The 11,826-nt window shown below is 31.1% G+C and overlaps 1 protein-coding gene across 1 annotated transcript in view; it reads left to right on the forward strand.

Annotated features, from left to right (window-relative positions):
• Positions 1 to 647: 647 nt before the first annotated feature.
• LOC134229310 (H(+)/Cl(-) exchange transporter 6-like) overlaps positions 648 to 11,826 on the forward strand; it is a 41,462-nt gene continuing 30,283 nt past the window's right edge. Inside the window, exons 1-16 of the mRNA XM_062711033.1 lie at positions 648 to 837; positions 1,058 to 1,120; positions 1,302 to 1,367; positions 1,615 to 1,683; positions 2,885 to 2,951; positions 3,647 to 3,753; positions 3,993 to 4,119; positions 4,352 to 4,419; positions 4,530 to 4,591; positions 5,415 to 5,461; positions 6,162 to 6,247; positions 6,354 to 6,467; positions 7,066 to 7,235; positions 7,354 to 7,450; positions 7,816 to 7,948; positions 10,029 to 10,182. Of these exons, the coding sequence (XP_062567017.1) occupies positions 730 to 837; positions 1,058 to 1,120; positions 1,302 to 1,367; positions 1,615 to 1,683; positions 2,885 to 2,951; positions 3,647 to 3,753; positions 3,993 to 4,119; positions 4,352 to 4,419; positions 4,530 to 4,591; positions 5,415 to 5,461; positions 6,162 to 6,247; positions 6,354 to 6,467; positions 7,066 to 7,235; positions 7,354 to 7,450; positions 7,816 to 7,948; positions 10,029 to 10,182 (1,538 nt within the window). The 5' untranslated portion in view covers positions 648 to 729. The remainder of the gene's footprint in view (positions 838 to 1,057; positions 1,121 to 1,301; positions 1,368 to 1,614; positions 1,684 to 2,884; positions 2,952 to 3,646; positions 3,754 to 3,992; positions 4,120 to 4,351; positions 4,420 to 4,529; positions 4,592 to 5,414; positions 5,462 to 6,161; positions 6,248 to 6,353; positions 6,468 to 7,065; positions 7,236 to 7,353; positions 7,451 to 7,815; positions 7,949 to 10,028; positions 10,183 to 11,826) is intronic.

Raw genomic sequence — 11,826 nt, forward strand, 5'->3', positions numbered from 1 at the left:
TAATTTTAGAATGTCTTCTGGAGATATTTTATTAAGAATTTATGCATTAAATGACAAAAACAACCTTGCAAGGTCTATTTAAGTTAAGGAAAAAAATGCACGTTCTATTGGATTGACTCTGCTTCTCAACACTAAGATAGCTAGCTTTGAAATTAAATCATATACATTTGTATAAAAAATCGAACCTATTCAGGTATGCTGCTTACGGTTAAGAAAGAGAAAAAGACAACTAGCAAACAGATAAAAAAAAATGTGTCAGAAGAACATTAACTCTTGGCTCTGTACGTTCAAAATTATCTCTCCAAAAATTTTTAGATTAAAATAAGGAAAAAATACCCCCGTTTTCTTAAATGAATGAATGTATTTATTCATTCATTTAAGAAAACGAGGGTATATTTTTTTTTTACCTGAAAGATATTTCGTTACATGATACATGATGCTTTTAAAATATTTTTTTTTATATTACACTCACATATATTTATCGGACCTGAATAAATTAAACTGGTGCATTAACATAGAGCATTTTAAAAATCGGGATAAAAACTTTTCACAGCAACATTTTAAAAGTGACTTAAATGTACAAAAATCTTCATCTGACCTACTTTATATTATAATGTTTTATGTGTCTGGACCTGTACAGTGTGTAAACAGCTGATCAGTATGTTGTTATCTTTTAAGTACTCGTGTCCTCAGATAACAGGGTCCAGTGATTAGAGTTTGTAAACAATAATGAGTGAGGAGGATATATACTGTGACTGTTCCTGCTGTTCTTGGTCCCCCGGGCAGGGAACTAGTGAAGAGCATGGGGACCATACAGAACCACAGAGCCAAGAAATGGTAAAATAACCTACCGAGAGATACGCCCACTTTTTTGTTTACTTTCACATATTGTGTTTACATGTGTATTTTTACATTTAATGTTGATGTTACAAACTTGTAGCTACCTTGCGCACTTTTTTCCCCAAATTATGGAATTAAACATTAAATTAAAAAACGTGACTACATCAATTTATCATAATTATATATTATTTTAAGATTGTGTTTCCTCGTTCTTTAGCGCCCACTTTTAAGAAACAGACACAGAACTACGGAAGACCACTTACCGAGGAAAGATTTTGAGGTTTGAATCAGTAAACCCTATGTTATTTAACATTAAAAGCTCGATTCGTCTGGCTATGGTTGATACACAAATATCTTTATATTTAATATAGCTAGATTTTGATGAGATTTTGTTCATATCCTTTTGCGCTACTTCAGAATAAGTAACATTTAACAACACTAAATTTTTTTCCTCTTTTTAGAGTTTAGACTATGACCGATGCTTTAACAAACCATACGAAGAGTATCTTAGAAGGTCAGATGAAAATGTAAGCATGGTAGAAAAATCTACTTTTACTTTTCTAACAATTGCAAATAAATAAATAAAATAAAATAAAAATATAATATTTGAAAATAAAATAAAATTAAAAAATAAAATAATAAAATATTTGGCTCTTAGCATTAAAATTTAAATTTCATCGCTTACATAAAAAATGTTGCCTGAGTACAATAATTTAGAACTTATCTGTTACTTTATTTACATGAAAATAAAATAACTACCTGACACCATTACAGAAATCATCTACTAGAGTGGAGGTTATAAAATGGATTGTGACCTTTATGATAGGATTTTTGACTGGAATGGTAAGTCCTAATGAGATGTGGGGTTTGTTTAAAGTACTACATAAGCATTATTAACAGCAAAAACTGGAGATGAATTAACTGTTCAATCAGTTTTATTATATTTATCATCTAAAGAACTAGAATTACCACACTTGACACACTACCTACAAATATATATGAGATGATGTCCAGCCGTGCTTTTATTTCATTTTTAATTACCGGTTTATGAGTATAATATTTATAATATAAACAACATAGAGATCAAAAATTAACATACCTGTGTGGACAAGATATACATGTATAACATATATATTATACAAACTGTATTTACTGCATTAAATTTCTAATATTATGATTTATTATCTACATTCTTAAACGAAAATAATTCATTTTATTTGATAACATTTACTTTCGACAAACATTAGGGAATATACAGATTACTCGCATCATTTAACTTGTCACAACATAAAATATAGTTAAATTCATCATCTCAAACAAGAAACATTGTGTTATTTTTTCAGTACCTTCTCTGTCCATTAATTTGAGATTTTGAATATGGATAGAATTCGTTTCTACATAAATTGACATGCTAAAGTTCAATGCAAATCAATTCATAAACTTTCAGTAGCTTCCTTTGTAGACTTGTAAAAAAACAATTATTGCAATTTGATTTTGAATTCTCTTAAAACTGCTTTGGTTTTTGTTTTAAACTTTTCACAATTGGCCAAGAATTATTGAATAATTGGTTCCGATTGCATAGAGTTACTATTTTTACAATTATCTAAAATTGATTTCAAATCCTTTAACAATTTTAACTCATTTATATTGTCAAATTTAGCATATAGTATTTTATAAACTGTGCAACAATGTTTTGATTGTTTTACATATTTTTTTAAAATAATTTACAGTTATTCTTGTTTTCAGTTCAGTTAAGGTACCCCCACTAGTATTTCCAATAAGTCAGAAAATTTGCAGTGCTTAGTTTTAGATAAAAAAAGCTGTTATCCTGAAAATTTTTGATTTACTCTTTCTAAAATGTCAACAATGCCATAAATCCATGCATCACAACCATATAACAAAAAAGAAACAGTTATTCTATCATATAAATACAAATGATGATCAAGAGAAAGGTGTAAGATGTAATTGCTTACCTTTGTCCAAAGATATCATTCATAACTTTTGTCTCTCTTTTGATTGCATAATGTTTTTTTTTTCATTCTAGGTTGCTTTATTCATAGACTATATTGTGAAACTGTTGTCATCTCTTAAATTCAGTGTCGTTGAAGACTGTATCCTTTAATAAGTCGATGAATAAATATAAATGTCTGACACTCATTAAGTTAACATGATATGAAATAGAGGATTTCATGAAATTCAATGATTTTTAAATGTTTTCAAAGTAGATATTACTTAGAAGAGTAGCTTTAAAGGCATTATATAATATCATAATTTTAAAATATGCTGATAAAAAAGAGGGAAATTACCCATGTATGTCTTTACAAAAATATTATTTCACGTTGAGAAATGTGACTTTTTGAGACTTTTATAATATACATTCTCTTTTTTAGACGTTCATAGTTACAAAAAAAACTTTTTCCATGCCTTGTTCTTGCTGAGTTTTGCACTCTCTTAATCCTACCCGAGGCATGATATGCAAAGAAAAGTAAATCTATTGATTGGCTTTTATTTATTTATTTTTTTTTTGTCTTTAATCTTTTGTTTAAATCAACCCTCTTTCAAACATACCATTAAAATGTCAACAGTAACACAAAACCTGATTAATTTTCTTTATTATATATATAGTGATTTTCATGATTTTTTTGTTGTTGGTTTTATCATTAAGTATACTTGTTATTTTATCACAAATCTATCTTAAGCAGGATAAGGCATACCGCGCTGTGCATCTAAACACATATAAAAAATATATTAATTGTGAATTCTAAATATTAATTTAGAATATAAAACCTTAATACAATTTAATCAGCTATATCAGAGTGTTCCAAACATGGCTGTCTTGTTGTGTCTCTGTTGTTTTTGCTGTTATTCAACGTTGGTTTTTCCATAATTGCATCATTTCTTGTTGTCACTGAGGTATTCTGTACATACAGTGTTTTAAATTTCGCTTTTCAAGTTTTAATCAATAATTACCGTACTCTATACAAGTATATTACATTTCTCCTTTTAAGTTTTTATCAATTATGTAGTAAGATATAAAAGAAAAAATACAATTTTTGTTATAATTAGAGTACCTTAGTAATTCTATACTCTAGTTATAACTCAGAACATATTGCATCATAGCAGTAAATTAATTGAGAAGTGTATATTTACAGCCCGTAGCGGGAGGTTCCGGTATACCTGAGATAAAATGTTACCTGAATGGGGTGAAGATACCCCGTGTGGGTCGCCTGATGACGCTCATTTCTAAAGCTGTCGGTGTACTCTTCAGTGTAGCGGGAGGTAGTATTATGTAACTAACCTACAGTGCTTTAACACCACTGTTTTTCATGATGGATTTACATTTGTCTTCACTATTATCAATTCCTTTCTGCCATTCACATCAGATGACTTGAAATAAGAATAGAAAATTTTACTTTTTCTTAAAAATTTGTTCATTAACAATCTTTTGATATGTAAAGATCCATCTATTTCATGGTCGACCGAAAATACTCTTTTCTTCCATGCGTTCCAGGTTTATTTGTTGGAAAGGAGGGTCCAATGATTCATAGTGGCGCTATCATAGGAGCAGGTGTCCCCCAAGTAAGATAATTAATTAATATTTCATCAACCCAAATCAGCAATTACATGTTTTATAACGAAAATTCCATTTTATATAAATGTATGAAGATATCTGATATTTTCTCTATTAGTTTCAAAGCATAGCGTTCAGAAAGATCAACATTAAAAAGTACAGCTTTTTCAGGACAGATCGGTATGTGCAGTTGATAAAATGTATGGCATGTCAAATTCAGAAAAATGAGCTAAACATAGTTTCACACTTGATCAACTAGGTTTATCGACTGTAAACTTTAGTTTACAAACCGTGAACTATAGTTAACAATTCGTTAACTATAGTTTTCATCTGTAAAATTTAACGGTTGTTAACTACAGTTTACGAATGCTAATCTAAGTTTATCTGTCTGTTATAAAACGTAAACAATAGATTTTGTTGATAAACATAGATTCATGTCTATAAATCGTGAACTATAGTTAAGAGTTGTTAATCAAAGTTTCACAAATCGTGAAACTATATTTATCAGATCGTTAACTACCGTTAAGGGGTTGTAAACCGTAGTTTACAAATCATGAAACTATATTTATCAGATAATCTTTGTTTTGCAATCACAAATGATTTTTTTCGGTGTTAAGAATAGTTTACGGTTCTGAAACATAGATTATCGCTTTAACTATGGTTTACAGATGTAAAATATAGATTAATGTTGTTAACTGTAGTTTACAGTCCGTAAACTATAGTTTACAACCGATAAACCTGGTTTATCAACAGTGAAACTATGTTTCGCTCATTTTTGTGAATTTGGCGTGCCATATGTAAGGTTAATAACACGACGAAAAAAAATCCAACTGCGTCATGTTCAATTATAATTACGTGTAAAAATAATTGTGAAATTATAAAGTATGAATTTTTTTTATCATGTAACTATTTGCTAAGAGTGCAAAATAATCTTATTAATAAGGGCTCTGTGAGTTATATTATTATTTATTGATCACGTGACGATTGTTTTCTTTTTAATTAGCGATAAGAGAGATTTCGTATCCAGCGGAGCAGCAGCAGGCGTTGCAGGTAATTAAAGTACACCTTCATAACGACTTTATGATAATAACCTACCAGTAATCAAAATAATGCCTTTTTTATTCAGAATTGTTTTTCCCTCACGTTTCCGGAATATTGACATTTATGACAGGTCAATAAACAGTCAAACATTTCCAGAATTAAATCTCTTGTCATTTAGGGTTTTTTTTAATATTCAGAAATCCGTATTGCGGGTAAGATGTTCATTTGATTGAAATAAATCATTAAAATTCCTAAATAAAAGAAAAAAATCCCCACTAAAATCCATATGTGAAGTAAAATTGTAAATGTGAATTTAAAAAATGCTTTCATATAGATTTAAAATGATCGAGACCGCCCATGTCAATTTCAATAGTTCCCGAACACTCGTCGTCATGCGTATTAGGACATTCACTAGGAGAAAATTACATTCAGGTCTAATTAAAACAAGAAATCAAGTAAACTAAATTTCAACAGAGTTATCATAGAGAAACCAATTAGAATTGTAAAAAGATAGCTCTATATATCGCTTTTGATAATTCAATATATGATTTCTTTGCGAACAGTTTTAAATTGTAACATTAAGTACGTGAGATTTGTCAACATATATCAAGTTTATTATGAATAAGAAATGCTTGAATAAAATGTCAAGAATAGAACTGAGACGCGCCTAAAGCGAATAGTATGCTCTACTTTTAACTCTTGTATATAGCTGCATTTGGAGCCCCAATCGGTGGAGTGTTGTTCAGTTTGGAGGAAGGGTGTTCCTTTTGGAACCAGAAACTTACATGGAGATCCGTAAGATAAACAAACAGACACACTAATCCTCAAACAACTCATGTACACACACATAAATGCATAATTTTCTTCTTTCTCAATCATTATGTATTTTTATATACCACAGTTCTTTTGCTCCATGGCTGCAACTTATAGCCTGAATTTTTTCCTTTCTGGAATCAACACGGGGAACTGGGGATACTTTTATCTCCCAGGACTCATCAACTTTGGAGTCTTTAAGGTACAAAACATTGATTTCTATAAACATTTTACAATAGAATTTCAGCATTTTTGGTGTTTTCGTATATCTCACATACATAAACATTTTATTTGAAGACTTTACAATTCATACAAAAAAAATCTATTATTGATCTTTTTCAAATTTTTGTGGTTGCTTTTCCCTTTGTAAGGAAAGCGAAATTTATTTTATTTTACTTGATATATTTTTAAAATAAAAAGGTGAAGATATCAAACTGTGATCAATCTCATAAATCTAACAAACAATACACAAGTTTGAAAGGGTAAAAACTCATATATCTAGAAAAACCAGAGTTGGGACCATATGCATAGAAGTGTGCATCCCATGGCAACCAGTCAAATCCCCGCCATCTGAATTTTCAATTTTAGCGAATCCAAAACCATAATATATTTACAAATACTTAGAGTTCAATATTTTCTGAAAAAATAATTATTTGATGCATTGCCACGCCCATCGATTAAGAAGAAAAAGAGAAAAATCTTATCTTGAATTTTATTAATTATTTTGAAGAATTTATGTTACCTTACGAAAAGACAAAATTATCGTTTTAACTTTAAAAGAATATTTGAATATATTTTAGTGCACAAATGAGAGTGGTATAGGGTGCCATCTTTGGAACGCCGTAGATTTGGTCGTCTTTATTTTTATGGGACTGCTAGGTGGTGTATTTGGTGCTCTCTTTAACACCATAAATCTGCTACTGACAAAGCACAGAATGAAACATGTCCAGAAGAAACACAAAGGAATCAGGTAATGCAGATAAGACTTTTAAAAATTATGAAAACTATGAATTATTTTGAAAGAATAAGGAAATATTTAGTGTTTTAAAAATCAGATTATTAAGTTTGTTGTATATGTGATTACACAGGATCCTTGAGGCTGTTCTGGTTGCAGCAGTCACTACCACCGTGTCTTTCTCTGCGGCCATGCTTCTAGGACAGTGTAGAGATATGCCCTCCAGCAAGGTCGCCATTTTTGCTTTTTTTCATTAATTAGTTTCCATTACTTCATATCCTCTTCTAAAGTCATTATTATATACTTATACAAAACTTTAAAAGTCTTATTTTTTATTTGTTTAAGAAATACTGTACATGTACGTATTTTATTTGGCGTGTACGGTAAACAACGGAAAATGATTTTGCAAAAATATATGTTTGCACAAATTTGACTTTAAGTCTCTAATAGGGTATTCTGCTTTCCGCGAAAGGCGCTAAATAGCACACACGACCAAATGTAATATGTTTACATCTACAGTACTTGAACTACATGTACAATTGTGATTATTCGACCTACAAAAATATGAAGACAACTGAAGTTTATTGAAATGTAGGGAAATGGAACAATATCCCTCATTGATGATTCTGTGAGGACATATTTCTGTCCTGAAGGCTCCTATAATGATATGGCAACCCTGTTCTTTAATTCTCAAGAAGAAGCAATCAAACAGCTATTTCATCAAGAAGGTATTTATTCCATAATTTGTATAAACCCTAGAATGCTTCAAACAAGAAAATAAGAAAAGACATCTGTTAAAAAAAATTCAATGAAATTTTAAAGATTTCATAGAGTTATTTTTAGTAAATCTACCATTCAGAAACCTCTCGTAAATGAACAGTTGTTGAATAAGCATTGCCGAGTTAACACTTTGTTCTCAGGCAAGTTCTTTTACTTCAATGGTTTCAACTTTTGTTTCATCTATATTGAAGCCACTTCTTATGAACATGATCAAATGTATAATCAGGGACACCCCTCCAAAGAAATGAAATATGGCGGCTCCAAAAGCAAAGTAAAAATCCATGGCCAACGTATTATCAGTCATGTGATAGAACCATTCGTACTCCTTTACTATTGGATTGAGGATGGATTGATAATTCTCACTGTATTTTACAACTCCACTGAATATCAAAAGGGCTGCAACGTACAAAACATAACTCAGCAAAATTTATGAAGTCTCTGGAACTCTGTTCTTTCATTAAATTTCTTTTAAAAAAAAAATAAATCAGCATCGCATTAATGCAGATAGAACAATATTACTCACCGGAGATAAAACACAATACTGTGCATCCAAGAATACTGGTAATCTGAAGTTTTTTGATTCTGAGAAATTTTGGTACCAAAGACGCCATTGCAAGTGCACTGAATGATATCGACCCAAGTCCTACACCCGCCAACTCCAATCTCAAAACCTCATTCCTCCATCCTGTTGATATAATAACAGGTACTCTGCTAATATTAGGTGGTCAGGACAAAAGAAAGTTCTTTTTCTTTTATAATTATTCAAAGCTTTCTTTTTAGAAAAACACAAGTTATTAAATTTTTGTTTGTGTGCAAAATGCCACAATGTCGAGTTATTGAATTCCATATTCCAAAGAAATTACTAGAGTTTTTTAAATACCAAATTCTTCCTGATAATTTCCAAAGGTTAAACAATGGATTTTGTTTGCGTTGTTTTTCAGTTAAGAAATATAAGATTTTTTGTTTGAAAATTGATGTTGATTTCACAATGGCAAAGATAATTTGACGACGCTTATATTTAAATAAAGTAAATGAAAAGAAATACAACAAACATTGAATTATCTGCTAGGAAATAAGAATTAAAAAAGAATAATACCTGTTTTACTGGTATATTCATCATTGTAAACTTTATAGTCATCGTCTGACTCATCAGATTTAACTGTTAGCCTCCATAAAGATTGATAAGCTTTAATTTGGAAAACTTTCGGATTATTGGTATCTACTTGGACACCCCCTGTAACATACTGATCCCATTTGGCATCCTTTCCTAGGGATATTCCTTGAAGAACTAGAGCAATTGCAATCAAAATAATGCAAGAAACTCTGAACGCAAAAAAGGTGCCATTTGTGGAACACTTCATCATTAAATGATTGAAAATTATAGACAGTGTGTTGATAAGACATATTTCAGACTTTAAATACCAACATGGTCTTGAATGGCTAGAAATTTTAATAAAAATCCGAATTATAGTAGAGTAGATTTATTTTCAAAGCTAGAGATTTACAACAATCGATCATTGATTTAAAATTCTTTTGTCTTTTGTTTAGTAGTTATCACATTGAATCACTTGTCAAAGCAAAACTATAAAAGAATTCTCTGGTAAATATTCTTGGATGCCAAGAAAAAAAACTTACTTAAAATCTGAGATTATCTTCTAATGTTTGGGAATCACATTTTTAAAATTAATTCAGTGTTTCTTGTGAACAAAAACTTTGGTAATATTTTTTTTTATTAAACGGGAGCCCTTACACTTAACTACCTGTGCATGTCATTATGTAATGTTTTATGTTTATGATCAATTACTGAAAGATAAAAAAATCAAAGACTTCTTTATTTTAAATTCTTTTAGAACAGTTTAGTTAGATCAAAGGGAATCAAAGGTAATAAACCAAAAAAAAAAGGAACTCTCATAAAAAAGCTCTCGTTAAAATCTAAATCTTAATAAAAAGTTTGCCATCTAAATGTCTTTCTGATGACAATTTGACTTTTCAACGTTTTAAACTAATTCGAGCTCTTCTTTATTAAAGGTAAGTTTAGCCTAGAGACTCTGGGTCTGTTCTTCCTCTTCTTTTTTATCCTTGCCTGTTGGACATATGGCGTTCACGTCCCCAGCGGTTTGTTTGTCCCTTCTCTTCTCTGTGGAGCGGCTTATGGACGTTTTGTTGCCACGGTGCTTGTTCAGTGAGTTTTCTTATGCATAGGTCACATTTAAGCCGATGGTCGGGCGACTAAATTTTTCTGGTCTTGTCGGCTGAAAGAACAGGATCGGCCGACACAGTATCGGGCGACACGGAGCAGTCACATTATTTCCTAGGGACACCGATGACTTGGATAAATAACACAAAGAATCTTTTTTCTTTAGAAATCAGCAATATTTTTTCATAGATCTATATTCAGATAGGTGACCTGAGTAATGTTTGCAAGGCAAAGTGGCAGAATCTTATAAAATTGTGACTCAATGTTGAAAATGTGTGTAAAATTTGAATGGAATTGCATAAAAACGACAAATGGTGCATATCTAAGCAGCAAAGAATACTTAAGATTTCTTTATATCTTACGGATTAATTATTTATGTTATCTCCGTTCAAAAAAATTATATCAATCTATGCATCAAGATTTTGTTTGTGTTATGTATCCTTAATAGGTTAAATATTCACAAGTCGGCCAATCGTTGCCCGATCATCGAGCTCTGAGCTACAGTTTGATTTTAACCGTCGGCCGAAATTTTCAACACCCTTATTGTCCAACGACGGACGACCGACTTAATAAACTGACAGCCGATGGTCGGACAATGATCGAAGGTTGGTCGACGGATAACTGCACTTGAAGAAATTGGCCACCGACGCATGAAAAATTATAACTTGGACCGAAGGACACAAAATTGGTCGGCCGACAAAAAAAAGGTCAAAATTGGCCAAGACAACGGCCGATGAACTGAAGACTGTCGCCCGAAGAATCCCATTTTTACTTTAAAACCCGTCGGCCGTTGGTCGTTTTTGGAAATGTGACTGGGGTTTTACTTTTAACTATACATTTTCACACACCATCACAAATACAAGCATGCAAAGATGAAGCACCGTTTTGGTAATTATTGTCATTCCGTGATATCACTTATTCAAAAAGGTGATATCACCTTTTAGAGCTGAAAAGGTGATACCATTTATTCGAATAAATGATATCACCTATTAAATCAGGAACTTAGTAAAATAACGTATTCAAATTGAATTAGGGATACCGTATCACCAATTCAAATAGGGGAAATCACCTTTTTGCGTTTCTTACAACAGAAAATCGTTGACACATACTGACGATCTAGATTTTTTTTCATCGGAACCAAACAAATTCGGGATGCCCAGTTTCCCCCTTGTGTCCGTCCGATCGCGAGCCATTTTAAATATCTTATGTTTTCGAAAAATCGATAAATTATAACCAGACGGGGTCACCAGATACGCATAACTTTCTCCCTAAAATTCATAACGCAAAGTGGGATTTTCTATAAAGACAGTTTTTATGCGTATTATCCATTTTTTCCTATGATATACATAATAGATAAGTATAGTAAATATAATTTGTGAGCAAAACAAATCACTTATTCTAATTATACAATCTGTAATTCTAACTATGGTGTTCTTTAAACTAAATGCGAAGCTATAATGCATTGCTTCAAAGAACGCTAAATTATATAGCAAAAGTGAAAGTAAGAGCGGAAGTCCCTGTAGTCATTGGAGCTAGTGATGGGGAATCGGAAAAAAAAATCAGAAACGATTATCGGTAATAATCGGCTGGGCATAATCGATTAATAATCGATTTTAATCGAAATTTTGA

This window comes from Saccostrea cucullata, unplaced genomic scaffold (genome assembly GCF_032062105.1).
Source record: "Saccostrea cucullata isolate Sc308-1 unplaced genomic scaffold, CSIRO_AGI_Scuc_v1 ctg35, whole genome shotgun sequence".
Lineage (NCBI taxonomy): Eukaryota > Metazoa > Mollusca > Bivalvia > Ostreida > Ostreidae > Saccostrea > Saccostrea cuccullata.